This window comes from Cyanistes caeruleus, chromosome Z, assembly GCF_971803275.1.
Source record: "Cyanistes caeruleus chromosome Z, bCyaCae1.hap1.1, whole genome shotgun sequence".
In the NCBI taxonomy this organism is placed as follows: Eukaryota; Metazoa; Chordata; class Aves; order Passeriformes; family Paridae; genus Cyanistes; species Cyanistes caeruleus.
The window spans coordinates 18618549-18645646 of record NC_141732.1 but is presented as its reverse complement, the minus strand read 5'-3'; the positions used below and the strand labels follow the sequence as shown (position 1 = coordinate 18645646).

Below are 27098 nucleotides of genomic sequence, written 5' to 3'. Positions count from 1 at the left end.
TTGACATTCTATAATGGGTTAGCTGCTGAGTTTCTCACTTTAGAGAGTTAAGCAGATGGGATATTGCTATTTTAAGAAACAAATGTTTGTGCTAGTGCCCAGTTTGCATTCAAGAGAAAGGGATTAGAAGCGTTCTTGTCCTGAAACTCTGACGAATAGTTGGAAAGTTTTGACCAAATAACTGAGGCTGATGCACACAGGAGCACTGACTGCTAGGGCATCTGCACATAGGCTCTGTTGGAAGAGACAGCATTTTCCTTCCCTGTTGTCTCAGGAAATTTAAAAGATACCGGCAAATGCACAGGTTAAGAGTCTGGTGGAATAAATGGAGGTGCTGTAACATTATGCCTTTTCAGAGCCACTGAGAACTGGGATTTTTGCGTTAGCAGTTTGTGTTCTGCAAAGAGCCAAGGCAGAGCATCCTGTGGTGCTAAGCAAAAAATCCTGCTGAGAGTATGTATAGCAACATCTGTCATTGCCAAGCCCAGGATGGATGTTGTGATATGGCACTAGTAAACAGAGCAACAAACAATAGCTGGTAAAAGATATTGGACCATAAAACATGGATAAGAGTGTGCAACTTGTGTAGTGTTATTGAAATGGTAACATGTTGCATGAGCAGTGTAATTGCCCTAAATACGCTACTGAACATGAATGTTTATAAGGTGATTTTCTCTTCAGGCATATTAATGCTTTCATAATTTGCCTAGCTTGTTACATATTTCATATGAGTATTAGGTATCTGCTTTTGAAATGGAGCCTTCTATGACTTGACTGGACTCAGCAGATGTCCTCTATTTGAAATTGATCAATTAAATTGAGGAGGTAACAGATTCTGCTTGCTTCAGAGCAGCCTGTGGCTCAGTCATCCTTCCTTTTTATCTCATTCAAAGAATACTGTCATATTAGCACAGAAATGTATGTACTAGCAGCTGACACAAGAAACCATGCATGGCTGTCATTCCAAAATAAGTAACTCATATATGTCCTAGCATCATGTATCATTCAAAGTTAAAATTTGGATTACAATGTTCTTTTCAGTAAGATACTTATTAAAACTACCTTTGCTGATACTAAATCTGCCATTTATGATCTTTTGCATGATTCTTCATACAGTTTTTTCATTTGTTCATTATGTTTATCACTGTTCTGTTAACCAAATGTCAAAAAAGAAAAAGTAATTTATCTAAAGCCACTGAAGCAAACTTCAGGGATGTTTCACACATCACAAACACGTGTGATGTCATTACAGAATAATATTCTTTTAGTGACCAGCCATTCTTAGCTCCAACAATGAATGAAGCATTCCTATTTTTAATTTATTTACGTTGCAGTGAAAGACCAGCTGAAGCACATGCTAGAGCAAATGATGGCAAGATAGAAACATTTTGTGCTTCACACTTTCATGCCCTACTTGTGTTGTGTCCTTCAAAGGCAATTTGTCCCCTGCAGTGACTGCAGCTCTGCAGATCATTTCTTGTACCACTAGATTTTCAAAACCACAGGGCTTGTGCATCCCCAGACCAAGCCAACATGTGATGTCCCTTGGAATTGCTACATTCAGCCCCATTACCAGTGTTACTTAGCTCCTCTCCTAGTTTAGATGCTAATGCATCTGAGATTTTTGGTCGACCATGGATACCCTAAGAAAACGTTGCGGGTAGGCTTGCAAAGCAATTATTTTGGCTTTGAACAAGGTTTGTTTTGAACAGGTAGGAAAACAGAATAACAGACTGCTATGAAACAAGTCACCTCACATGTTTGCAGGAGGGGATCTTCTTGGATCTCATGATATCCTCAAGGGACTTGTGATATCTTCAAATTACTCTTAGTCATCATCTCAGGAAAGAATGAAATAGAAACATAAAGCTTTCAGTTGCCCTGTTGTGTGGCTTTCAGTTTCCTTCTTGTGTATCTCATCTATTTTGCCATAACAAACCATTATTTCTATATTACTTCTTATTCTTTACTGTGATCACAAATTACATGATGCAGCTACACACTCAGGTTAAAATAGCAATTACCATGAGGAAGATTAAGATAAAAATATAATGACAATTAGGGGAATCTTTTCTCTTCTTTGGCTACTGGGAATTTAGGTGACATGGAAAGTTTGAATGTAAGGAACCACATGAGCCATGTCTTTCCACCAGCAAAGATAAGAGAGTCAGCTCAGCTGTGAGCTGCTTGCAGTGAGACTCCTGTCTATGGATGCTCAAAAAATCCTCCTTGGAGCTTGGGGCTCTGTAAAGGTTTTATCCTTTAATGAGATTAATTCTTTATTGATACTTTTTAAAATAGCCATTAGTTTTTACTTTAAATACCTGGGGGTTTTTATCCAAACACTTAAAATTTATTTCACTGGCCATGTAATAGCCAATATCCATGTCACAATGTATTCCAGGAGTTTCCTATATCCAAACTGTCTTACATTCTCCTTCATTCACTCATTGTAACTGCATTGAAATGAAGTTATTTTACATTTTCTTGCAAAAGCATCATCTGTTTGGACCAGTTCTCCCTACACCTAGGCAATAGCTGCAGGTGAACAGAGGGATCTGGTGGAAAAATGCACAAGTGATCCTCAAGGGCAGCATAACACTCTCTGCAAGGTCAACACAAGCTATGCCAGAGAAGCACCAGTAAGCACCATCCCCCTCAGTTTTGCCTGAACCATTTTGACATTGACTAAACTGAATGTCCTTAATTTGTCCCTTCAGCATGCATGCTTCAAATATTCTCCTAACACAGTTTTCTGTGTGTAATTTATTTTCTTCAACCACAATAAGACTTAGAAAGGCAATTTTATCATGTGATGTTCTGTGGCTGCAGGTCAGTTGCAGAGGTGGAGATGTCAGACATGGAGTTTGAGCTCAGACACATGGACTTGGTGAAGCGAGGTAAAGGTGCTGAGACTATTATTGCAGTAGATTGTCACCTTCTCAGTGACCCACAGCCAAGGGAGAGTGAAGCACTGGCAGTTTTGTCTTTGCCTGGAGAGACCAAGCCTCCCATAAGTCAGCTCTTACCTAGTTCAGAATGTCATGTCCCACTGTGCCTCTCCTCCCCTCCATGTCTGCTAACCCATCCTTGCTGTCTGCCATCTCTCAGGTCTGCCTCCTAACCTCTTGTTAGTTCCCTGTTTTTCAAGGACTTTGCTTCTTCTGTAGAAGTTTTCCCTTCACCTTCCTTGGTGTTCTTATGCCATGACTCTTTGATCTTTTTACACAGTCAGTCTCACAGATTCACTCATCTATCTGCTCCCAGGGACTAGTTCTCCTCTCTATTTATATTAGGCTGCTTTCTTCCCCTTCTCCCCTTTATCTGTCTGCATTTGGAGCCAAGGACAGAGTGCTGCCTGCACTTAGTTCCTGTGCCTGATGCCACATTAAACTGCAACATCTAGAACAGCAGTGGCAAAAAGAAGTCTGGCTTAGCCCTGTCCACTCTGGGCAGACACAATGTTCAGGAGAATCTTTGGCCACTTAGACTTCCAGATTATGGGGAATCTATGCTGAGAATATGCAGATGATTTTTTTCAATGGCTTGTGACTAGGCAAAAAGCTGGCTGTTCTTTCATGGGAACTGCAAAAGGACAACAGGGACCTTACCTTCCAAATTTCAAACTTCGAAGAATAGAGACACAGGAGCTGCTCAGCAAAATTCTTCTAAGACCTTTTTTTTTTATTTTCTTGTTTGTTTCATTTTTTATTTCTCCCAGCAGGGCCAAAATATGTTTTCCCTCAATCTTATTTCCTGAAGTGACTAAATCCTCTCACTTGAAACATAAAAACATAATAATAATCAGCCTAAGGCAGAGACAGAGCATGGGAATTTTCATCCCAAATACTTAGCTTGGCAAAATTTATAAACAACTGAAAACATGCTCTTATAAAGGGAACTACTGAGATCCCAAACTACAGAGGACTTACTTGCGTTATACACAAAAGTTAGAGAAAAATCCCTCTGTGATCCATTTGGGATATGAAACTCAATTAAAAAGAATCTGCTTTTCATATTTCAGAAATCCACCTTAAGTAATGGATGTCATAAGGAAACATTTGATTTCAGCACTTCTCAGGTCATACCAAAGCTGTTGCAACTACTTGATTTGTTAAGTATGTTGCAGATTTATTTTATTAGTTTTGTTGTGGGATTTGGTGAGGTTTTTACTGAATCTCTTCTGTTGTGAAACATAATCTAAGTACTTACATGCACTTTAGACGTACAGCCCAGTCAGCATTGTGCAAGTTGAGCAGTAGGATTCCTTCAATGCACATCCTTAGTACCTCCTGGGCATAAAATATGAAAATTAATGATAGACGAGGTTATGCTTAATTTAGACCTAGTAGCAAACTTATTTCCTATTAGCTTACTTGCACCTAGGCTTATAGGACAAATCCTGATGCTTCCACCTATTGCCATGTTGTAGATGGGAAGCATTTCCACCACAAGTGGATTTACTTGCCCCATTTGTCTTCCAGTGAAGGAGCAGGAGCACCTTGTCAGTGTGCAGCATGGGGCAGGGTGTCCTTCACACCAAGGCTCCATGAAGGTTTCTGCAGCTGCAGAAGGCAGGACCTTGGTGTGCAAGCTTCCCTGCTCCTCTTGCAGCTGCAGAGGAGCTGCTGTTGAGTCCTGTTTTGCTGAAGACATTTTGGCCTGGAAGCAGGTTTGCCTTGGGGTGTGAGTTCTTTGCAATAAAAAAGCAGTAAATCTTCTTGACCACATCCTTTCCTCCCAGACCTTTCCTACCCGTTCTCCCATGGCAGATGCCAATATGCGCAGACCTCAGCATGGCATGAAGTTTCCTGAGCTGCCTGGCTGCTGCTTTCCCCAGCTTCACAAAGGAGAGAAAACCCTACATTTACAGTGTCCTGTCCCCTCAGCAGTCCTTCCTCAGAGGCAGCCTTGTAGGCTTTCAGTGTGTCTGAATGCGGACCTGGAAAAGCAATTCGGAAACCCATGAGAATGTGGAATATTTACACTGTGAAACTTCATTTGGTTCCCGTGGAAAATAACAATCATGGCTGCAGAGACAATGATGTGAAGTGTGTCATTCTGGAGCTGTAAAACATGATAAAACAGATGGGGGTGTTGTTGACTTCAAGGTCTTTGCTTTTTAGTCACTCACAGACTTTTAATTTTTCACAACAGAGTGAAAACAAAAATGTTTTCTTATTTTAATATTGCGGTTGTAATGTTTCCTTTATCCTCAGACTAACAGGGAATGTTCCAGCCACAGCACAAGTTTTCCTCAAGTATTCATATATGAGCTTCTCTCTAACTTCCCTCTGCAGGAGATAGTTTTCATATTATCTCCTTGCAGGATTTTATGAGCAGTGACTGTCAAACTTCAGGTGTCTGTGCTTTTGTGCATATTGATACTGGTCTTACTTAGACAAATTTCAGCTCCCGCCTCAATCCTTGTTTTTACGATGAAGTCTTTTCCCTATTGTGTCAACAGTTTGCTTTTAAATTGCTTGATAAAATTCAACCTATGGTGGTTTAGACAAATTAAACCCAAATAGGGCAATAAGTCTTAAGAGATATGCATGGGCCATCAACAAAAGAACTCCCCAAATGTATTTAAGTAATTTTCTTCATGCTTTTTTAATGTAGTGTTTGGAGGCCAACTCCAGCAATAACTAATAAATTTAATGCAAGATGACATAACTCCAGTTTGGTGATTCTTCAGAAAGAAACTACCTTGACATCATCTTTTTATTTTGTTCCAATTTTATGAAAAAACAAAACATGTTCTTGATGTAAGGAAAAGAAAATAATTTGAACCACCAAATTTTGAAACTCATTTAAATATTTCATCTCTCTTTCACTTCCAAATGTTCTTTCCTGGCAGTTTCTGTTTCAATTCCCAGTTCCCAAGGTTTAACCATCTTTCTGTATAGAACAAACTAGTAGTTTTCTTTAGATCTACTAAACGCTTGGCAAAAAGTCTCTATCATGACACAAGGGATTTTTCTTGATTTTTCCAAAGTCTGTCTCAGCAGCACTGGTTCTGCTGGAAGACTCCACATTGAAAGATCAGTTATTAGATCAGAATTGTATTTTGAAGTGAAAATTGAATTTGCAAATCCAAGGAGGGCATTAAGCTTCATTGTTTTCTGTCTTTGGATGTTTGGGGATTTATTTTTCCTCTGGCTGGTGTGGAAATCATAAATTGTTTCTTCAACATTGAAGTGACTGTGTCAGCTTGAAGATACAGCTTTGGAGCTTGGTGTTACTTATTGCATTATTTTTAAAAGGGTAATAGTAAAGTCCCTGTTTTGAAATAAATATGGTCTCCCAAATGAAGCTTATTTAGTTAGTGTAGCATTTAAATGGAATAGTTTGAAATCTTACCACTCCGTAATTGGATGTTTAAAAGTGGATTAGCAGAAAGACTCTGATTTTTGAGTTGTTTTGTGTCCTGGTGTATTTTCCCTGTGGCTGTAAACCAGAACATGATCTGTAGTTTCTCCAAGAGAAACCCCTCTCTGTTCTCATCCCACCGACTGCTGGGGCTTGCTGAGCTTTCTCCAGCCAGATCTCAGTAATGGGGCTCCACCAGTCACACAGGCAAACTCACAGTGAATATCTAGAGCTCTGAAGTATTTATTTGGTTGGGATGGATTTTTTTTTCCTTAATATGAACTTAATATTTCCCTTCACGTTCATCCCAGACTTTTGAGTTCTCCCTCCTACTGTTGGCAGACCCACCTCCCACACTGATGTTCACGTCTGACTCCCGTAGACAGGGATGTCAGGAGAGCTGTTGGCAGAGGTCAGCGCATGCCAGCACACAACATGCCTGCTCGTCCTGTCTGCCGTACGGCTGCCTTCGGCTTCGCTCTGCCTGCGCCTCACTTCACTGCCTCCCCCACCTGATGCCTGTCTTGAACTCTTTGCCGCGTGACTGGCTTGCTGCCCTTGCATCCTGAGCATGATCCATGATTGATTTTGGGTGGTGCTGTTCAGAAGAGGTAGGAAGCAAGGCACATGCACTGAGCATTTCCAGGCAGAGCTGCCGTCTGCTGTAACAAGGAGGAGCATTAAGCAGGGAATGAAATGCAGCTTTATGATCATTAATCTCAAACAGTCCCTCTAGTGACATTGCTGAGGTTAAGTCACAAGAAGTGTGATATTATTAAGCTTAGTTAAATTTAGTGTAATTCACATCTGCAAAGCCTTTGTGAATTAGTGTTTAGTCTTAAATTGCCAGTTTCCATGATACAGGGGCTTCATAGTATCCCACATTAAGTCTTGATGTGTTATGAATTAGAGTGCAAAGGCCTAAAATCCATGTGATGTGTGAAAATCTCTCAAGTTTCTGGGTAGTGCTGAGGCAAATATGCAATTAATTTAGTTTGCAACACTAAGCAGGGATGGTACCCCTATAAAAAATTATTTCCTCCTTTATTTGCTCTCACAGCATAGGTGTGGGAAATGGCCATTGGAGATCTTTTTTGCAAAGCCATGTTTATGAGCTGTGTTGTTTGCCCAGTGCAGCTGATCCATGCCACACACTTCACCTCATCAGGCTGTAATAGGTGCAGACCTGTATTGATTACCATGACTTGTGGGAGAGAAAAATCTTTGCACTTCAAATTGGGTATAAATTATAAATAGCGTCTCCAAAGGCTGTGAGTTACACAAGTGGCACTCTTCTGAGACAGCCATATGTAAAGCTATTGTTGTAGAGGTTATTAATTTTATGATTGCAGCACAGTTGTGCTTGACCCACAACCATGATCATTGTCTAAAATCCCACCATTTCGGTTCAGTCACCTGCTCCTTCAAGAATATTCATTAACAACAACCAGCAAAGGTCATGCTAATAAAAGAAAGTTAACTCTCACTATATTGGTGTAAATTCACTAGTGAAACAGCACTATCTTCTCGCCATTTTTCTCACTAGTACAGCTATGCAGACACCTGGAAGTGGATCACGTAAGTCCTAGATGCACAGGATTGAGGAGATGTAATATGTATACATATGTAGGCAGCAGTTGGTAATGCAAACAAGAAAAATGTATATGGTACGGGTTAGTCAAAAATTACTTACTGCAAGTGCGCAAGGGTTAGTCACACCTCAAATATGCAATTTATTTTTTTTTTCCAGATTTTTTTTCTACTTACTTGACATAATTGAAATTTTATCAAACTTAAGGGCATTTGTTATTTACTCCCCAAACATGATTTTTTTAATTCCATTTGTTATTTGTTGTTTATGTTCTGGTGGCCCGTGGCATTTTACAAACTCAGATATGTTTTCTTTCCATTAAGTCATTAAGAAAATGCCCTGAATTTCCTATGAAACCATCATTCTCACCTGGGAAATAAATATCTCATTTCTCTGATTCTGCAGAGTAGGGCAACTGCATTTTCACAGATGTATCCTCTTTTTCTGCCCTCACCACTACATCTGGGTGGTAGGTGCATCCTGTGTTCAGCTTTTTAAAATACTTGTCAAGCACTTTTCTGACTTGCCAGTCAGACCTGGAACTCTCTTTTGCTATTAAGAAAGAGGAAAACGTGGAGAAGGAAGATGCCATCAGCTGAAATACAAAGGTGTTTGTGAGGAGAAATTGGATGGGTGCACTAGCAATGAGGAGGTCTTCCTGAAATGGTTGAATCAAAGTCAGAAAAAGGCAGAAATTGGGGGGCCATAAGAGCAGGACAGCTGGGATCAGTGTGTGAAGGAGATGGAACAAGATGAAGGCCAGGCACTGAGCATGAATTCAAGAAGAGCTGTCAGGTGAGCAAGTTGCAGAGGAGGAATTCAGAACTGTATTTCCTGGAGACATGGGTGTTCTGCAGGAACAGGTGTCCAAGATGGGTGAAAAACAGGCAAGGATTAGGAAGAGATTCATGTGAAATGAAGCCTTAGGAAGGAGACAAGAGGGCAATCCTACCCCTATGGCTTGGGCACCTACTTAGCATTATAGGGCAGGGCATCCTTCACACCAAAGCTCTGTGAAAGTTTCTGCAGCTGCAGAAGGCAGGACCTTGGTGTGCAAGCTTCCCTGCTCCTCTTGCAGCTGCAGAGGAGCTGCTGTTGAGTCCTGTTTTGCTGAAGACATTTTCGTCTGGAAGCAGGTTTGCCTTGGGGTGTGAGTTCTCTGCAGTATATAACTAGTAAAACCACTTGACCACATCCTTTCCTCCCAGACCTTTCCTACCCATTCTCCCATTGGAGAGATGTCCCAGGAGGAGAGGGGGACAATAAAACACTATATCTGCCTGAGACACTTGGAAGTATTTTCACGTCAAGCCTAATGTGTTTCTGAGCATGTACAGAAGTGACACCATTTTTAGTGCAAACTAAACCTCAGGAGTTGAGGTGTTTGTGGAGCTTAGGCACCTCAGGATGTGGTGAGTGGCTCAGCTGGGATTTTTCAGGTTCACTTGGATTTAGGCTCTTAAATTTCACCTCTCTTGATGTAAGGAGGTGAATCCTTTGAAGCAGTTGGTAGCTCCTGAAGTTGGTGTCCAGCAAAAGCAAGAAGCAGGTCAACAACCCCATCTTAGGCCATGATTTGCTAACCCCATTTCCACCATCCTGCAGGAGCAGCCGTCAGAAGGGTAGAACCAGGTGCAGATGAAGTTAGGTTTCCCACAGGGCCAAAGCTTGTATTGTAGAGGTGGCACTTGGAATCTTGAGATTTTTTCATTTCACCCATCACAGGATTAGCCTCTGAAGAAAAATCAAGGGGAAATGTGTTTTCTGTGTCTGCTCCAGGACTAGAAAGAAGATGAATGATGCCGATGGCACATTGGAGGAGTTGAACTGTGTTGAGTCAGGTTAGGTTGGGTTGGGTTGGGTTGGGTTGGGTTGGGTTGGGTTGGGTTGGGTTGAGTTGGGTTGGGTTGGATTGGGTTGGGTTGGGTTGGGTTGGGTTGGGTTGGGTTGAGCTAGTTGGGTTGGACTGGAGTCAGTAGTCCCAGGATGAAGCAGATGGGTTAGTGATACCTATCTGTATCACCATTGTACCTATGAAACTTCTGGACTTGTGTTGACTGTAGTCTCTTGTCTACACAGATACAGCAGAACACTATAATCCAAGTAAAAAATTCAGGAGGAAAAAACACTGCTGATGTATTTATGTAGAAGATTATAAACATTTTCCACTGTGGGAAGGGAGAGTAAATGTATTCATTAAAGGCCTGCAAGGTATGAATTCAGATTCTCGCTAAAATCATAAAAACACATGTTTGATGTGTTTCATGCCCCATGCATGTTCTCATCACAGCTTGTTCTTTAGACACAGGCTCATTCCCGTCCCTCAAAAGACCTTCTTTACTTCCACAGCTGCCCATGTCAGCATCCACACCAGTCTTCATGCTCTGCTTCTGTTGTGAAAGAAGAGAAAATTATATTCTGCTGCTTTATTTTAAAATTGCTTTAGTGCAATTTGTTCTTGGGTTCAAAATTTCACAAATTGGCAAGCAGTATGTGCTTATCCTGCTAGTGACTAAGAACCTTTTTACATCTTTAGTGGATGGGGTGTCTCCTGTCATGTAATAGTTATTTTAAAGCACTTCTGCCTTTCCTTGCTGCTCTTTGGTGCCCGCATTGCCATTTCCATGGTGCTGCATTGGCTGCTGTGTTTTTGGAAAGTGCCAAAACTGTGTTAGTTTATGCTTATGCTGCTGGTACATCCAGATGTTTTATGGCATAATTACTATTTAGAAACAAATAACCATAAAATATCATTACAAAGAGGAGCTATTTTCTAAGCAGCTGGTAGTTTCCCTTGTCCTGGTATCACTGATGAATTTCTTGCATTAGTAGTGTTCTCACAAGATAGCAGAGTGTGTACTCTTCAGGTCTCAGACCCAGAGGCAGTAAAAAGCTGTGGGATTTTGGAATAAACTCAGGTTTAAAAATCAGCCCTTGAGTATTTCAGATTAAAGTAACTTTCAGGAATTGCTGCAGAATGTTTTAAATGAGTTTAAATATATTTTATAAAAGCTGTATGCTTGTTAACATCAGCAACATTGCTGCATGAACAGAGCTCCTGGTTTGGGCTTAGCAGAGCTCAGGTCCATTCCTTGTCTTGGCTGAGCCACTCGGTTTGCAAAAGCATGGTAATGGTGACTTCTTCCTTACAAAACAATGTTGGATGTGTCTTTGCAAAGTAGTGAGGAGAAGTGATGGCTTATATCATGCTGAAGCATGTTAAGATCTGTCAGATAAATTAGTATTTTTCAGGTTTATAACCTGTGGAAGCTGTGAGGGTTGAACAGTTGGTTTTCAGTGGTCTGACCCAAGATGTCTTGTAATTGAAAGTTCTTTTGTGAAGTGTTAAATTTTGAGCAGGTCAAAACTTACTTTATTTAAAAGCCAAGTTTCCTTTCTCCTGGTTCAGAAAATTGTTTGTTTTCAAATGCTATATACTTTATTGTGCTCTTGCTTGCAGTTTTATAGAGATATTTTTTTCCTAATTCATGATAGAAAAAATGCATGTGCATTTACAGAAGTATCTCACTAATGCATATTATTCAAATCTTTCTGAGCTACTGTGAAGTACCTTGCTAAAACAATCAATTTTAGATGTTGCTTAAATAAAGCTAATGAAGTCACAGAAAAGGCAGGGCTGGATAGAAAGAAACTCATAAAGTTACTTAGTTGGTCCATATTGCCCAGGGTGAGGTCAGCTGTACCCATAATATTCCCAAGAGACAGTTGTCTAACCTATTCTCAATTTCCATTGGTGAGATTCTGCACCTTCCATAGGGATGTTCTTAGACCAGAAATATCTTTTAAGATGAAACCTGAGTATCCCACCTTGCATTTGTTAGGTGAGGAATTTTTATACTTGTCTTTACATGCAGGTAAGGGTGGAGTTACAGATGTGAATAATCGATGGAGAGATAGATAGACAGACAGACTGTTGTTGATACACTTACTATACAGGTGGAGATAGATATATGAAGATTGTATGGAGGTAGGTCTAAAGGTAGCAATAGAGAGGTGAGCACATATATCAATATACATATAATTTCAAACCCTGCCTACTTCTCTCTGCATGGTAGAGCATTTTAACACGAGTTTTAGAATCTACAGTTGCATAATATCACGTACATCTTTACTGGATCCCTTCTTCAAGGAAATGGCTTGCTCTCCTGCAAAAAATTGTTGCATTGGAAATTGCAGCCTCTGAGAGTGCTGTTCAGACACAGTTATTACCTTTTTTAATATATACTCAAAAGAAAAGTGCTTGACTCTGGTGACACAGAAAATGACCTAACTTTTGGTAATCTGTGCTTGGGAGAGAGCGACCTCACAAGTTTCAGGTATTTGGCCAGTTCACATGTAGAGGAGCAAGCAAATAACCTGTACTCATGGGACTGCCCTGAATATTAAAAGAAGAGTAGTAGAAAATAATGGTGGCAGTGTTAGACTCCTGTCTCTTTCCTGTTTTGCAGACCTTGCTTGCAATGAGCTTTTGTGTGAATCTTTGCATCTTGCTGCTCAGAGGGAAAGAGGAATTTACTAATTTTCTTTTTTTCTTTTTTTCTTTTTTTTCTTTTTTTCTTTTTTTCTTTTTTTAACCACTTCCTTGTTGTGGAAGTTGGTGTGTTGTAAACAAGAAGTGGAAGAAAAGCCAATTGCAAGTATGGGAGTTCAGTGGTGATCTTTTTTCTGGGTTGATAGGATGCTTGTTGTTCTGTTTTCATCATCCCACTAAAGATTATTATATACAATACATGTCCAACAAAAATAAGAATTTCTTTGTGCCACAGTGGATAGTAACTAAGTAAAAAATGCCTTTAGTATGTGTAGTCTAGTTTCCAGCATTGGCATGATTTTTCTTATATGAATATTGAGTCTTATCCAGCTTATTGTATGCCTAAGCCCACTTAATAAGCTGTATTTCATTTCTTCAAATTGTTCTGTTTCTTCCCTCTTGGCTTCTCCAAAGAATTCATTTCCCTACACAGTTACTTTCAGATTATTATCATGTCCATGACTCCACAAACGATTACTTCTTAGCCAAACTAAACACATCAAAGTTTGGGAATCGGTTTGGGGTTGGGGTTTTCTTATATCCCATCAGAAATTACTGCTTTCATTTCATTAATTGGTGTTTAGTTTATCTCTTAATTCTGCCTAAGTTTTTAACCTTTCCTTACCATCTAGAAGTGCTTGTGCAAAAACTCTAAGGTCATTGGTCTCAAAGTTCTTGAGCTTATGGACTCACTCACAATTTTTCCTGAAGCTCTCATTTTCCCTGACAGAACTAAGTTAAGTTCCTGTTCAGAAATAGCTTTGTGGTACAGAAGTAATTTGTTAGCATACAGAAAGATGGATGCAGGACAGGCAGGAAGCCTCTTTTATTCACACCTTAGTGCATATTTGGACAGTATTGTTATATTGCTACAGAGTTACAGAATTGCAGAACTGAATAACTAAGAATTATAGAAGTTCTTCAATGTGTGTGTGGATAATGTGAGAAAGAAAGAAATTTCCATTGATTCATATCTTTCAGGAGAAAAAATACTTTCTGAAAGCTCTGACACACTTGTCTACCCAGTCAGATGGAGTTGGCTTATCTGTTAAGTTTATGTGTAAGGGAGAAATTAATTGTGTTGTTTTTCATGTTTAATAATGTTTAAAGTGTTTCTGTTCCTGCAAATGCCCAGAGAAGTCTATATTTCAATCTCTGAACCATTTAAATCAAGTTCTGATAATACTGAGTGCCTTTTAGATATGTAGCTTGAATCATAAATGTAAAAGCAACCTCTGCCACTGTCTAGAGACAAGATGGCTAAGCTACTCGCATTGGCATTTTGCAGCATGACAGGGTCTCAGTGTAGATTGTGATCACAGGGAACAAACTTTCTGCTGAGCAAGACCTTGTTGAAGAGCAGCAGAATTCTCCATCCCAATGGGGACTAAACCCCAAGGCGTGGAACACCCTTAATTCATTTTGAAGCCCGCGCTATTTAGAGATGAGCCGTCACTTAGAGAAGCAGACCCGAGGTCAGCCCTGTGGCTAGTATCTGTGGAGAAGCTTTTCAACCTGGAAACTTTTCTCAGCAGAAATATTTCAGTGCTAAGGCATGTATGAAGATCTCTCGCAGCTCCTGTGCAGCACAAGAAACCTTTGTCCCACACATCTTGTAAACGCGGCGGGGGGCCACCATTGTGCTGTGCATCTTCTGAGCACCGCGGGAGGAGGCTTTTGTCTGGCACAGTGGGCAGGCACCATAGGAGGGCACCTTTGTCCTGCACAGCCAGTAATCGCTCTGCAAGAGTGAATTATGGTGATTGCAGAGCTCTTCTCTCTCCAGACTCTGATTTCAGATGGAGAAGTTCGTCAGCCTTGCTAGGTGAAGAGCTGCTTTTCCTGAGTGGAAGTGGAAAGGGAAGACATTGAAAGTCTTTGCATGCGTGTTTGCAAATGGCCAACAGGATAATTCACACAGACATATTGCATGACCCACTGCAAGCACCATTCCCAGTTTCAATCTTTGCTTTTCCTCATCCCTATTTTTCCTACTCATTTAGGCTGCCCTTTTAATTATTATTTCTTTGTTCCTTCTTATGTTTGTACTATCTCCTATTCAATATGCTATTCCTATATTCAGCATCTATATTCCCAGTATTCTTTCAGATGACTAATAACCACATTTAATAGACTTGAGCGCAAATACCATTTCCTCTGGAACATCATAGGTATACTTTCAACCCCATATTATTACTTGTTATTTGTCTTCTCAAATGCTTTAGCAACTTCTCCAAAAGTGTGCCAGCATCCATTTCCTAGAGTCTGAGATAATGTACAAAGCATAACTCTGCATCTGTGAGATGGGACAGGATGGGATGGGATGGGACAGGATGAGATGAGATGAGATGAGATGAGATGAGATGAGATATGAGATGAGATGAGAGATGAGATGCTGAGTCTGGACCCTGTGCAGCTGCAATGTGTACTGCAGCTGCTGGTGGACATGCTGCTGGCAGCTAGAGCCATCCAGGGCATGGCAGCACACATTTGGGAGCTGCATTACTGTAGATCTCAAGTGTTTGAGTGCCCCTTGACTGGCATGAAGCAACTGATTTGCAAGTGAGATGTAGGAGTCACCACAGTACATTAGAGTAGTGAAGGTCATAATCCATTTTAAGTGATTACATTGACTTCCACTGCCCTAAGGTTGCCAGGCTGACTTATGTGGAAAGCACAGCAGTGGGTAAGTCTCTCACCTGCTGATTTTTGTTATTCAGTAAAGTCTGGGTTTTATCTGCTCTTATCAAATTTGAGCTTATTGTGTCTACTGTTATCCTAGAGGTGCTTTTGATTTTTCATAATGTTGATCTCTTTCTTTACTGGTATTCAGACATGAATTTTATGTGTGGTAGTTAGTTTCAATTAATCCTTCTTTTCTCGAATTAATTTTTTTTTTCTTCTCATCCCCACTCCAGTCCTCTGGTGCCTACCTGATTGTACATGAATTCTCAGAAATAATTGCCAGTAGTCCAGCAAGTTCATTAACTGATTCCCTGAAGACCCACATATGCATGTCATCCAGACCTGATGATTTGCATATTAAATTTTTAAAAGTATTCCCTTACCTGGTTTTTTGTATCAACAACTGTACCGGCAAGTCTTCATTATTTCTTATTATATGTCTCTTTGTGGTGCTTGGTAAATTGACTCTGGAACTTGTTCACTGTTTTACTGTCATTACTTGTTTCACCTCACTCATTATTGGTTCTTCCATTTCTTTGGAGCTCCTTTCCAATGATGTTATGCACACGATAAAATATATATTCATTTATCTCTACATCTCTCCATGCTGACAAGTGGGAGGCTGGTTTGCTTTTTGACATTTCTGTCATTTATCTCTGTGGGACTGGGACTAGGAGGGATTTATATTTTTTTGTTCTGCAATTGTAGCCTTTGCATATTTTAGAGTATTCTAGCTGTTTCCCACACTTAACAAGTTTTTTATATCTTTTCCATGCAGCATGCTCCTAAGATTTCTCAAAGAATTAATATCTGAAATCACTACACGCTGTGCAACAGCCCATCGGTTAATGCAATATATTGAATCGTGGTTTATCATCACGGCTGTTGAAATTAGTGAGCACTAAGAATATATATCTCAAAGGACCTTGTCTTTAGAACAACTGCTTCTTATTGTCTGTCTCTTAAAAATTATTCTTTCTATCAAGAAATAGATGGCTGTTCATGCATTTAATTTAGATCTGAGTATTATTAAATACACAATTGAGATTAAAGTCATCAATGGTATTTTTTCTCTGGCAAAAATCTTATGGCCAAAATCTGTTGTCACCCTTAGGACACAATTCCACTTGCTTCAGTTGAATTTTCCAAGCCTTTGGTATATAAATCATAAATGCACAGCGTGTGCAGTGTTAAATTTTTAGAGCTCTCCCTTTAGTAGTAGTTGAATGTGAATACATAAGGGCAAAATTTGACCTTTAAAAATGACTGTAAAGGGCCAAGGTAGATACTTAGCAAGCTTTTCTTATTGCAGTATTAATCAAGCAAAGAATCATCATAATCCTGGAAACTAAGTATCCATTGTAGTGATTTTATCACCAGGGAAATTGTTCATCTGCCAGTAAGATTGTTACTAGGAAGGGGAAAATAGGGAGTGTTAAAATTGCTTTAGACTGCTGAATCATTGAGTCCCTCTAGACTCAAAGCTTGAATTGTTTTTTGAGAAGAGTGGGTTGAGAGGAGTTGCCACAGGAAAGCTGTAGGTTAATCAATTTCAGTAACACTAGTGAATGTGAGCATGATCTCTCTTGAGGACAGGAGGAAAGTAAATGGGAGAAGGCAGGATGAAGAAAGACACAGGGAAGCTTCAGAAACTTACTTTTTTTGTTTTGTCATTGTTGTTTTTTTGTTGTTTTGTAATTTTTTGTTTCTGGATGACCCTTTCGCAGAGGAAGTTATTGATGAAAAAGGAAGGAAGGGGGAAAAAAAGCAATGTATTATTTTCATCTTAATCCAGTGGATATTAATGAGGACTGTTACAATCAAGACAGAGAGTGCAGACAGGCAGAAGTGAGAAAGATGTGTTTGTGTGGGAGATGTCTGTGTAGGAACCAGAAAGCCACATGGAAAGATGTTTTGCCTTCAGAACTCAAAGCTGAGATCCAGGCATGTGAAAAGGAGGTGAAACCTCTGTGCAGAAGTTTCCTTACAGTGTGTTAGGATAGTCTATCCCTCTGTAAAATCAGCTTTGGTAGATGACTTTTGTGTCCATGGTGGTGGTGGGCAGTCATAGTATACTGAGCCACGCCATAACCTCAGGGACATGTCTGTTAGGCTGCAGGTGTTGCTAGAAGGGAAGTTTTATCCTCCTGCTGTGCTGGCCCGCTTCTGTGTTTCCCAGGTGGGGAACAAGTCTTGGTGAGTATTGCTATGAGGTGTCTTACAGGGAATGGGATAGGTGATCTGTATTGACAGCTACCTGCAGGATGGAATCATAGAAACTTTTATGTTGGACTTGACCCTTGAGATCACAGAATCCAAATCAAGCCAGCACTGCCAAGTCCAACACTTGGTAGGATGAACTGCCTCTCAACAGAGAATTTCTACAATGATGGGTGAATTTGAAGGTGCAAAGCATTTGTATAAAAGGAGTATGTGGGAAATTTCTGGAAGATGTCTTAAATTGTCTCTGTACAATGAATGCAGAGAGGGGGAGGAAAATCTGTGTGTGCACGTGACGTTGATGCTCTTTGTACAAAAACATCTCTTTGTGTGGGAAGTAGTGTCTTTCCAGAGAGGGTTTTTTGGAGGATTATTTTGCTTGTGTGATGGCTGCATTTGGGGGTGCAGGGATGTACAATGTAGCAGGTAGTGCCTCCATCAAAGACCTTCTGGAGGGGATGGTGTGTGTGGACCCACCAAGAATGCTCCATGGGTGGATAGAAGGTCCTGACAGGGATATGAAAGTGGGTGTGCAGCACATGCCGTGCCAGAGCAGCCATCCCATATCCCCAGGGACTGACAGGCCACACTACATCCTGTAGGGACCATCATCCACCCTGGATTGCATCCTTTTCCACCTGGCAGGCTGTGGCCACTGTGTCCCTCATTGTTGTCACCCCCAGATTGTGATACTGTCACAGAACTGTTGCTAGGCAACAAATGTGGTTGCCGGGTCTCAACGAATAGCTGAAGGGGAAAGTGAAGTGTTGCACCATTGTAGAGTAACCATAGCAATGACCTACTATTACAGACTAAAGAATTATCATTAACAATGTTTAAGTATCAAACAGAGGCCCAGGATCCAAAGACTGCCAGGCAGCATCTCTGCATAATTGGGTTACCCAGGAAGAGGTCCCAACTCTTTCACACCCCTTGGCTCCCTATCTCCATTGTCTTGGCTTGGTTTTGGGGGTTGGTGGTGGGAGGATGGAGGAGGGGGTGTGGTTGTTTAAATGGACTGTGTGTCGGAAGGCACTTGCAAAACAATAGAAGCATATGCCAAAAAAAAAAATACAGAGGTAAGTCTGTGTGCAGAGGGAAGATATAAACAGGACAGGTCCACTTTGCTGTCTCAATATTATCTGTGGGAGCAGGTGCACAAAGAATGCCTTCATGTTGCATGAGATGTAGTTCAGATCAAGTGTTCTCTTTCGCTTGAAAATGCATATGCCAGGTTAAAAGCAGTATAAAATGAAAACTAAATAACACAAAGTATGCCTGAAAAGCAGACACTTTCTTTTTCTCAAGTTAGACCAGATAGGTGAGGTGGTTCAATAAAGCTTTTATTAGCAGAATGCTTTGGGATCTCACTATCCCAGATACAAGACATGTAGAGTATCTCTGAGTGTGATGTGGATGGCTGTGCATATGTGTATGTTTGTGCATGTGTCTGTCTGCATGTGTGTGCAGTTGTCCTTGTCAGCTGCCCCAGAGCTCAGCAGCAGGACAGCCCTGACTCTCACCAGGCTCCCTCCAGACCAGCTGCAAGCAGCTGGGTGTCTTCCCCGGATTTTGCATTTTTGCATTTTACGGAGCATTTATCCTGTGAACAGCCAGCAAGTCACAGAACGACCCCTAGTTAAACTGTCACCTCTGTCTTTTGCAGGTACAGAACGCCATGAACTAACTTCTTGGAAGAGTTTTCCATCTGTTTTCAAGTTCTTCGGTGAGGCTGTAAAGGCGAAGAACAGCTTGGTGAAACCAACCCCAACACGGCGCTCCAACAGGATAAAATATGAAGAATTCTAAAGGAAGGGAGGAAAAAACCCACCACCACCAATGTCTTTGCTGCTTGTTTTCTGCAAGGAATCTCCCAGCCCTTCATTAGATTGTTTTCTTCCTAGAGCACAGGGTCGTGATGTATACATCTAAATAGCGTTTTGCATTATTTCTAGATGAGTGCAACTGTCAAAGCAATATGGGTTCACTGGTTGTGCTTCCTGTGGGCTGTAACTTGGATTTTGTGCTGCCCATCAGTGTGCAGATTAAGGCTGACAGTGGTACTGCACAGTGCAGCATGGTGCAGCTCTAATTGCCCTGACATAGCCCTGCACCAAGCTGATGCCAGAATTTAACAGCTTCATCACAGTCCTATCGCCTGCAGGATTTTTTGCAGCTTCCTTCTATTTCGAGACAGAACAGAATATGAATTACTCTTATTTAAAAGACGGCCCTAACTCAAACATGTTAACCAGCCTATGATTTTACACCTAGTAGCCTTCTCTTTCTCTGGGACCAAGTGGAATTTACTTCTAACTCTCTCATTTTTCTGCTGGCAAGAGTGTTCAAGAAGTTTGCCCAGAATTCTAGAAAGGCTTCATTGTTGAAGAGATTTTCTCTTGATCAATGGTATTATCTGTAGATCTTCTCTTCCTTTGGAAAGCTCTACTTAAAAGAAATGCCTATTCATTAGCAGGCTGGATCACACTGTGAAATATGACAGAAAAAAAAAAAAAGGAAAAAAAAAGAGACATACTGCATATTTTTCTGTTTATTTTTAAACACAAAAATGCTTCCATTTTCATATGCTAGGTTTTTAATGACTTGCTGGCCCATGGTTATTCCCTTTTCCCTAAACTCGCAGATTCCTCCCCACTTTCCCAGTCTCTCGGACAAAGGTTGACCAGCAGGGCACCCTGTGTGGGAATTTCACACTCTGCATAGGGGGTATGTGGTTTTAGCTGTAACTGTTGCGTTAGGTAGGTTTTCTCCACTAAAACCAAGGGAAAAGATGTGCTTGATAGCATGCCTAGTGATCAAGCACTGTAATTAGGCTCATTTGGTGTTCATAATACTAAATTAAAATGGCCCTTTCTTTAATGGTCGTGCCCACCAGCAAGAAGGTGCCACTCAAACATGAGTTTTGGACCCAGTCCCGCCCTCTCCTCATGCTGTGTGTCCAGTCCTACAGCTGGGAGCCTGAAATGGTGGTGGGGAGCATTGAAACAAAACAATGTCAAAGCAGGGGTACCCTCCTATGCCACGGAGCAAAAGCAGAAGCGCTCATAGTGAGGTGCAGAGGGAAACCCAGCTGGATTAGGGCCTAAATCCTTCCGGTGAGAGGCTTCTCAGCACCCATGGAGTGCTTACATCCCTCCCTGCTCATAATGGAAGCAGGGCTTCACGTCCCCAAGTCCTGCTTCCGGCCATCCCGCTGCATTTAAGCTCTGCTCTTGCAGGGGGCTGCCTGCAGCAAACCTCTGGGGGGCTGGAGGAGGTGTCAGGCCGTGCCCATGTGGAAGGAAGTGTGGTATCTGTGCCTGGCAGATTTTCTTCCTGGAGGGGATCCTATTGCTGAAGGGAGAGGGCTACACATGGCTTCCTCTGGCCTCCAGTCTCTGCACTTGCTCCCAGGATGCTGCTGCCTGTGGCCAGCCTGATCCCCTGCCGTGGGGGTCTGCTGCCCCCCTCCCCAGGTCCGTGTCCACCCTGGCCCCCTGGACCCTGTGTGTTTAGGGGTAAGGCAAAAGAGTTTACGTGGTGTGGTTTGGGTGTCTGTGCTTCATCCCGCAGACGGGGAAGATGCAGTGGCCAGGGAAGTTTGCACACACACACACGCCAGACCTGCCACTCCATCTCTCTGGAGGCGAGATGGGTTCCCAAATACTGGAGGAGCAGATCTATTTTTGTAACTGTTGATGAGAAACAAACTACAAACATTTTTACTGTAACACTTATCATTTTCTAAAGAATTTTTCTTTACCGTGCCCTGGGCCCAGCTCACATTATCACTCCTGTGGGGGGCTGTAGAGCAGAGGGGATCCTCACCACTGATACTGCTCTGCTTGCAGTGAACAAAAAATAAATATGCTATCTTCTCTCCTTCTTGCACACTTTGTGTCCTTGCACCAAGCTCCATGGGAACCGCTGTCCCTGGTGGGAAGGGTGGGGGCTGCACGGGCAGCAGCTCCACCAGCCTCAGATCACATGGAAGGGAGGCAGGTGTGTCTGCAAACCCCATATGGTTGCAGGGCTGGGGCTGAGCAGGGTGTGAGGGAAGTGAGGCTCGTTTGTGCCCTGGAGTGGGCTGTATGTTCAGCCCTGTGGCTCAGCCCACATGAGCATGGGCTTCTCTCCACACACACCACATCATCCATGGGAAGCCACATAGGCAAGTGGGCTGCACCATCCTCTCCCCTTTAGCTGTTCAGAAATGTGAAACCATATAAAAACACACTAAGAGAGGAGTTTGATCAGTTTTTTCCAGAGGGGCATGGGCTAGAGATAGAGGAGACAGCATCTCTGGCCCCAGCTGCAGAACATTTTTCTGGGCTGCAGACAGAGAGGAAGGTATGGGAGCACCCACATGGAAAAGTGACAGTGGTAACCCTGCAGCACACTAAGGAGGGATGAGTGCTGATTTTGACTATTCCTTAGGATTGATGTTTTTAAAGATGCACCTCACAGGCCCCTCAGGCCATGACATCTTTAGGAGACAGAGGTCTGATATCAAGCTCCTCCTGATTTCATCATAGGAAAGCTCCCTGATGTCTGACATGGTGCAACAGCCTCTGCCCTGTAGCTTGGGAACTACAAGTGCAAAAGTGACCAAAAAAACCCTCAAAAGCACAACAAACCCCCCCAAACCCAAAACAACAACAGAAAACCAACAAAACTGACCCTACAATATGATCTAGGAAAACTCCCAGCTCCTTGCCACCCAGAAGGTTTGCACATCATTGGTTGAGTCAAAATGCCACCATTGAAGCCATGGACCAATGAAAGCAGTGCTTCCTTGTCAAGAATGGAGAGCAGGAAAGTGTTCCTAGCAGAAAACAGCTGGCAGACCCCCAAACACAGCAGGGCTGTGGGGAAAGAGAAAGAAAAAAAGAGGTGGGGGAAAAACGTTAGGGTAATCCCTCGTCTTCATTGTGCATACATGGCAGTACACTGGTTACAGTAACAGTCCTCACAGTGTGATTCTCCCAGACTCAGAAGAAGCTGCTGATTTTCATGGAAATCTGCGTTTTTCCTCTGTCTCTGAGAAATATCACTTATTGTGGGTAGTGGGGTTTTTTTCCCCTCTAGAAATTTCATTCAGAAGTACAAATGAAAAGTGTCACATCTAAAACTGCATGGAGCCACATATTGCACCATTCTCAAGTCAACCAAACCAAAAATAACCTGCCAAGAATGTGTACATCCATCGTACACCAGGGTAGAGCTACATCTACAGAGCGGAAGGATGTGTGTGTGTGTGTGTGTGTGTGTGTGTGTGTGTGTGTGTTTGTGTGTATGTGTGTGGCTGCACACATTCATGGATATCTCCATCTCACAGGGATGTGTGTGTGTGTGCGCGCGTGTGTGTGTGCGTCCGCATTATGTTGATGTACTCGACAAAGTGTGAAAAATGTACTTCTAGGAAAACTTGAAAGGAGATGTCATTTATCATTGTATCATCATAATACCACAAATTTCACTTTTCTGTTCCATTTTGGATTGCATGTGTTTGAGAGTATTTCACTAGATCAGTGACAGCTCTTTATTTGCATAATTATATGCTCTGGTCTGAAGAGAAAACTAACCCCCAAATTTCATGGGTCACCAAACTGCAACAATCAATGTTTTATCACATATGCTAAGCAAAACCTAAGGAGCTATATGAAGTTTCTTGTGGATTTTTTTGCTCCTCAGAAAATTAAAGATGTATCTCCTGAATAGATGCAAAATCTTTCCAAGCTCTTTGTAGCTGAATTCCATTTGAAGGGAAAACTAGAGATTAGCTCGTAGATCTGGATTTCAGACCCACTAGTATTCTTACTTCAAAGTGGATTCAGACAAGCAGCTTTACTGCATCTCTAAATTTTGCCATCCTAAGTAATGTCATTGAAATGGTGAAAATCAAAAAATTAAATTAAAAGAAAAAACCAAAATGGTCAAATGTAAAAAATACAGTCACCCCCTTTCTTATCAAGCCCATAGTGACCAGTGGGTTTAATTTCATTCATTCTGTGCAGTTTTATAGTATCAGCTGGGTGCTATCCCCATATAAAGATACAGATATTTGGTATATGTAGAAAACCCTTTCCTGAGCTGTAGAATTTGTTCTGGTCCATCAGTTGCACTATAAGCACATGCTTCAGTTAGGGCACAAATACTCCCAAGTTTCTTTCTCAATCAAAATGCCTTCTTATGAGGAGGAAGGAAGTTGGGGATGGGAACTGACCGGTGGTGGCAGTTATAATACAACTGTATATAATTGTATAGTGTATTGTACATAATACAATATAGTGCAATGTAATACAGGAAAATGCAATGTAATAGTTCACACAAAGTACAGGAGGATCTGTCAGAAGTGTAGGTGAGCAGCACCTATCCCAGAGTGCATGCCACTCACACTTAGTTTCACTGCAAACAACACACAAAAAAACTCCAAAAGTTTCTCTGGGCTTCAAGCCGTAACTTCACTGGTAGAAGTTCACATGGGTTGCTGCTTTGCAGTTGGGTCACTTTAGCTCTTGGGAAGAATTAACTTTTTATAAGTTGTCTATTTCAGGGAACATGGCCCTCAGTGATCTTCTGACCCCATGGTGGGCAGAGCAGTGCCTGGGCAGGAAGGAGCGTGCATTGTGTGGGTTAAGGACCTGGAGAGAAGAAGCACTTCTGCTATCCCTGCTATCCTATCTGTGGCTTTTTATTTTTATTTTCTTTTTTTTTCTGACTTTAACATCAACTCCAGAAGCCTTGCAGGGGGAAATGGGTTTCCAGCACAGACTAGCACCTGAGAAGTTTGACTTCTCACATTTGACTCTTGAGTGATCTCCAAACACCTGCTCCAGGCAGACACCAGATTCACGCCACCTCCTCACCTTGCAGAAACAAGGTGAAACATGAGTGGGAAGTAAAAACACTGTTAAAACACAAGTCTCCTCACCACCCTTGGCTGACTGCTTGCGTGGGGTTCTGTGGGATGCAGGGACAGGGTCTGCCCAACTCTGGCTACTCTCTCCAGGGAGACCCAAAGAGAGAGAACCCATCTCCTGTCCCTCCACACTGTCTGCATCCTTCTTCTGGAGTCAAGTAAATATGAATGTTCAGAGGGTGGTTTTGTGGGCTGGTTTGTCCCAGCAGAGAAAATAGCATCAGTTATTTCCCACTAAATTGCAGCACAGGAGAGAGATGACCACTCTGAGGAGAGACCTAGGTCATCTCCCTTTGTCATTTCCATTTCTCTTTGCTCATGCCCCACCTAATCCCCTAATGCCTGGTAAAGGGCTCTCTCCAGATTCTGTCTTTAAAGCTGCTATCTCTGCTACAATTACATAAGTAAGCTTCTGCTCATCTTCCCTCCTCCTGAGACTGCTTTATGCCTTCTCCTTGCAAATCAACTTGCCAAACAATTATGCCTTCTATAGTAAAGCCCTTGAAGTGGAGGGTCCTCCATGTCTCCCCACAATGTGCAGGTACAAAAATAACATACCCCATAATACTGTGTCCGGGCCTGCTCACCCACTGCTTATGGAGAAAGGCCCTAACATCACCAAGAACTTGCAAACACTGATCTGCCTGTTCACAACATGCCAGGTGTTGCCAGTTTTGCCAATGGCTGAGGGCAATCTACCTCTCACACACTTCTTGTTAGGTGCTTCAGGTGTTGGTGGGGTGTTTTGTTGTTTGGGGATTTTGAGTTGTTTTGGGTTGTTTGGGTTTTTTTTATGCATGGCGAAGGGTACTTGGATTATAAATCGTTTCCTTTGTACTTTCTCCCAATTTAGCATTTATCCATTTTTTTGGGAGGGGGTGGGGGGCAGGGAAGGTGGGTGCAGAACTGTGAGCAGGGAGCGCAACGGGTGCTTATTGCAGTGTTTCCCGTGGGCTCCCCACGCCACTGAGTGCGTGGTGTGATCGAAGCCAAGACGCTGCTGACAAGCGGGGTGGGGGCAGACACCGAGGGGCAGGATGCTGTTCTTCCCAGGGAGTCTGGGAGTCCCCGAGCCACGCTGTGCGGGTGGCGGCAGGGTCCGGCGGCTCTCAGGGCGGGCCCAGCACCAAGGACAGCGCCGGCTCAGGGCTCGGGGGGGTCCCCGCGGCCCCTCACCGCCCCCGGGGGAAATCTTACTGCCAGGCAGTGCTCAGCCCCGACTACCACCTTCCAGAGTGCCCAGACCGCCCCGTTCCGCCTGGGAGATGCCCCGGGGCACCCCTTGGGGAGGAATCTTGGAGAGGGAGATCACGCTCTGCCACTTGGCTGTCGTGACATACCTGAAGTCATGGGGGTATAGCAGGAAGTAACTATTCGCTCGCCTGCGGATTCCGGAGGAAGGGGACAGGAAAAAATTAATTTCCCGGTTCACTTCTCCCGGGTGGCGGGGAGAACCAGGGGTACTGGGGCTGTGTCGGCCCCCGACGGGGCCCGGACCCCACGCACAAGGTTTTCCCCACTCTTCCTTGCTCCAGGGAACGCAGAGCATCGCCGTCCCGGCGCAATGCCCCGGTGCGGGTATTGTCTCTGGAAGGGGTTCGTCATGGGAGCCCCGCCACCCCGGTTTCGCCGCCCAGGGTGGGCTGGAGGCGCCGGGGACCGGGAATCCGTTCGCTCCGTCCCACAGGTCTGCGGCTGCCGGTCGCTGTCCCTTTGTCGTTTTGGGGCTCCCCAGGGGGGATCTCGGGGTTCCTGCCCCGGCCTGACACAAGCCTCCATCAGCTCAGACCTGGGTGGGTGGAGGCGTGCGGGCTGTCCTCGGGGGCCGGGAACCGCGGCGGAGACACCGGCGCCTACCTGTGGAGCGAAACCCGCTGCGGGAGGCTCTGGCTTGTTTTGGCTACACAAACCCCCTCCCTCACTTCACTTCCCACTGCGCGGGGGCCTTCGCCCAGGAATTTCGATACGCTTGCACCAAAGCCCTTCACCACTCACTCACGAAATACTTAGCACTGAATATTTTTCTAGATTCTTTTCTTTTCTTTTCTTTTTCTTTCTCTTTCTTTTTTCTCTTTTTTTCCCTTCCTTCCTTCCTTCCTTCCTTCCTTCCTTCCTTCCTTCCTTCCTTCCTTCCTTCCTTCCTTCCTTCCTTCCTTCCTTCCTTCCTTCCTTCCTTCCTTCCTTCCTTCCTTCCTTCCTTCCTTCCTTCCTTCCTTCCTTCCTTCCTTCCTTCCTTCCTTCCTTCCTTCCTTCCTTCCTTCCTTCCTTCCTTCCTTCCTTCCTTCCTTCCTTCCTTCCTTCCTTCCTTCCTTCCTTCCTTCCTTCCTTCCTTCCTTCCTTCCTTCCTTCCTTCCTTCCTTCCTTCCTTCCTTCCTTCCTTCCTTCCTTCCTTCCTTCCTTCCTTCCTTCCTTCCTTCCTTCCTTCCTTCCTTCCTTCCTTCCTTCCTTCCTTCCTTCCTTCCTTCCTTCCTTCCTTCCTTCCTTCCTTCCTTCCTTCCTTCCTTCCTTCCTTCCTTCCTTCCTTCCTTCCTTCCTTCCTTCCTTCCTTCCTTCCTTCCTTCCTTCCTTCCTTCCTTCCTTCCTTCCTTCCTTCCTTCCTTCCTTCCTTCCTTCCTTCCTTCCTTCCTTCCCCACTCCCTCCCTCCCCTCCTTCTTTTTCTTGTTATTATTACTTAATTATTGCTGTTCATGTTGCTATTATTGTCGTTATTATTGCTTTTGTTATTAGTGTTATTTATTTTTAAGGGTATATGGAA

The 27098-nt window shown here is 42.9% G+C and overlaps 1 protein-coding gene across 5 annotated transcripts in view; it reads left to right on the top strand.

Moving 5' to 3' along the window:
* ARB2A (ARB2 cotranscriptional regulator A) overlaps nt 1-21302 on the top strand; it is a 258055-nt gene extending 236753 nt beyond the window's left edge. For 4 of the 5 annotated variants that reach the window (XM_086869011.1, XM_086869013.1, XM_086869012.1 and 1 more), the window contains one exon: nt 19087-21302. In XM_086869011.1, the coding sequence (XP_086725137.1) occupies nt 19087-19229 (143 nt within the window). In that variant the 3' untranslated portion in view covers nt 19230-21302. Of the gene's footprint in view, nt 1-9688; nt 9805-10042; nt 10175-19086 lie in introns of all 5 variants that reach the window. The other variant, XR_015280929.1, reaches the window with a different exon arrangement.
* Nucleotides 21303-27098: the final 5796 nt, after the last annotated feature.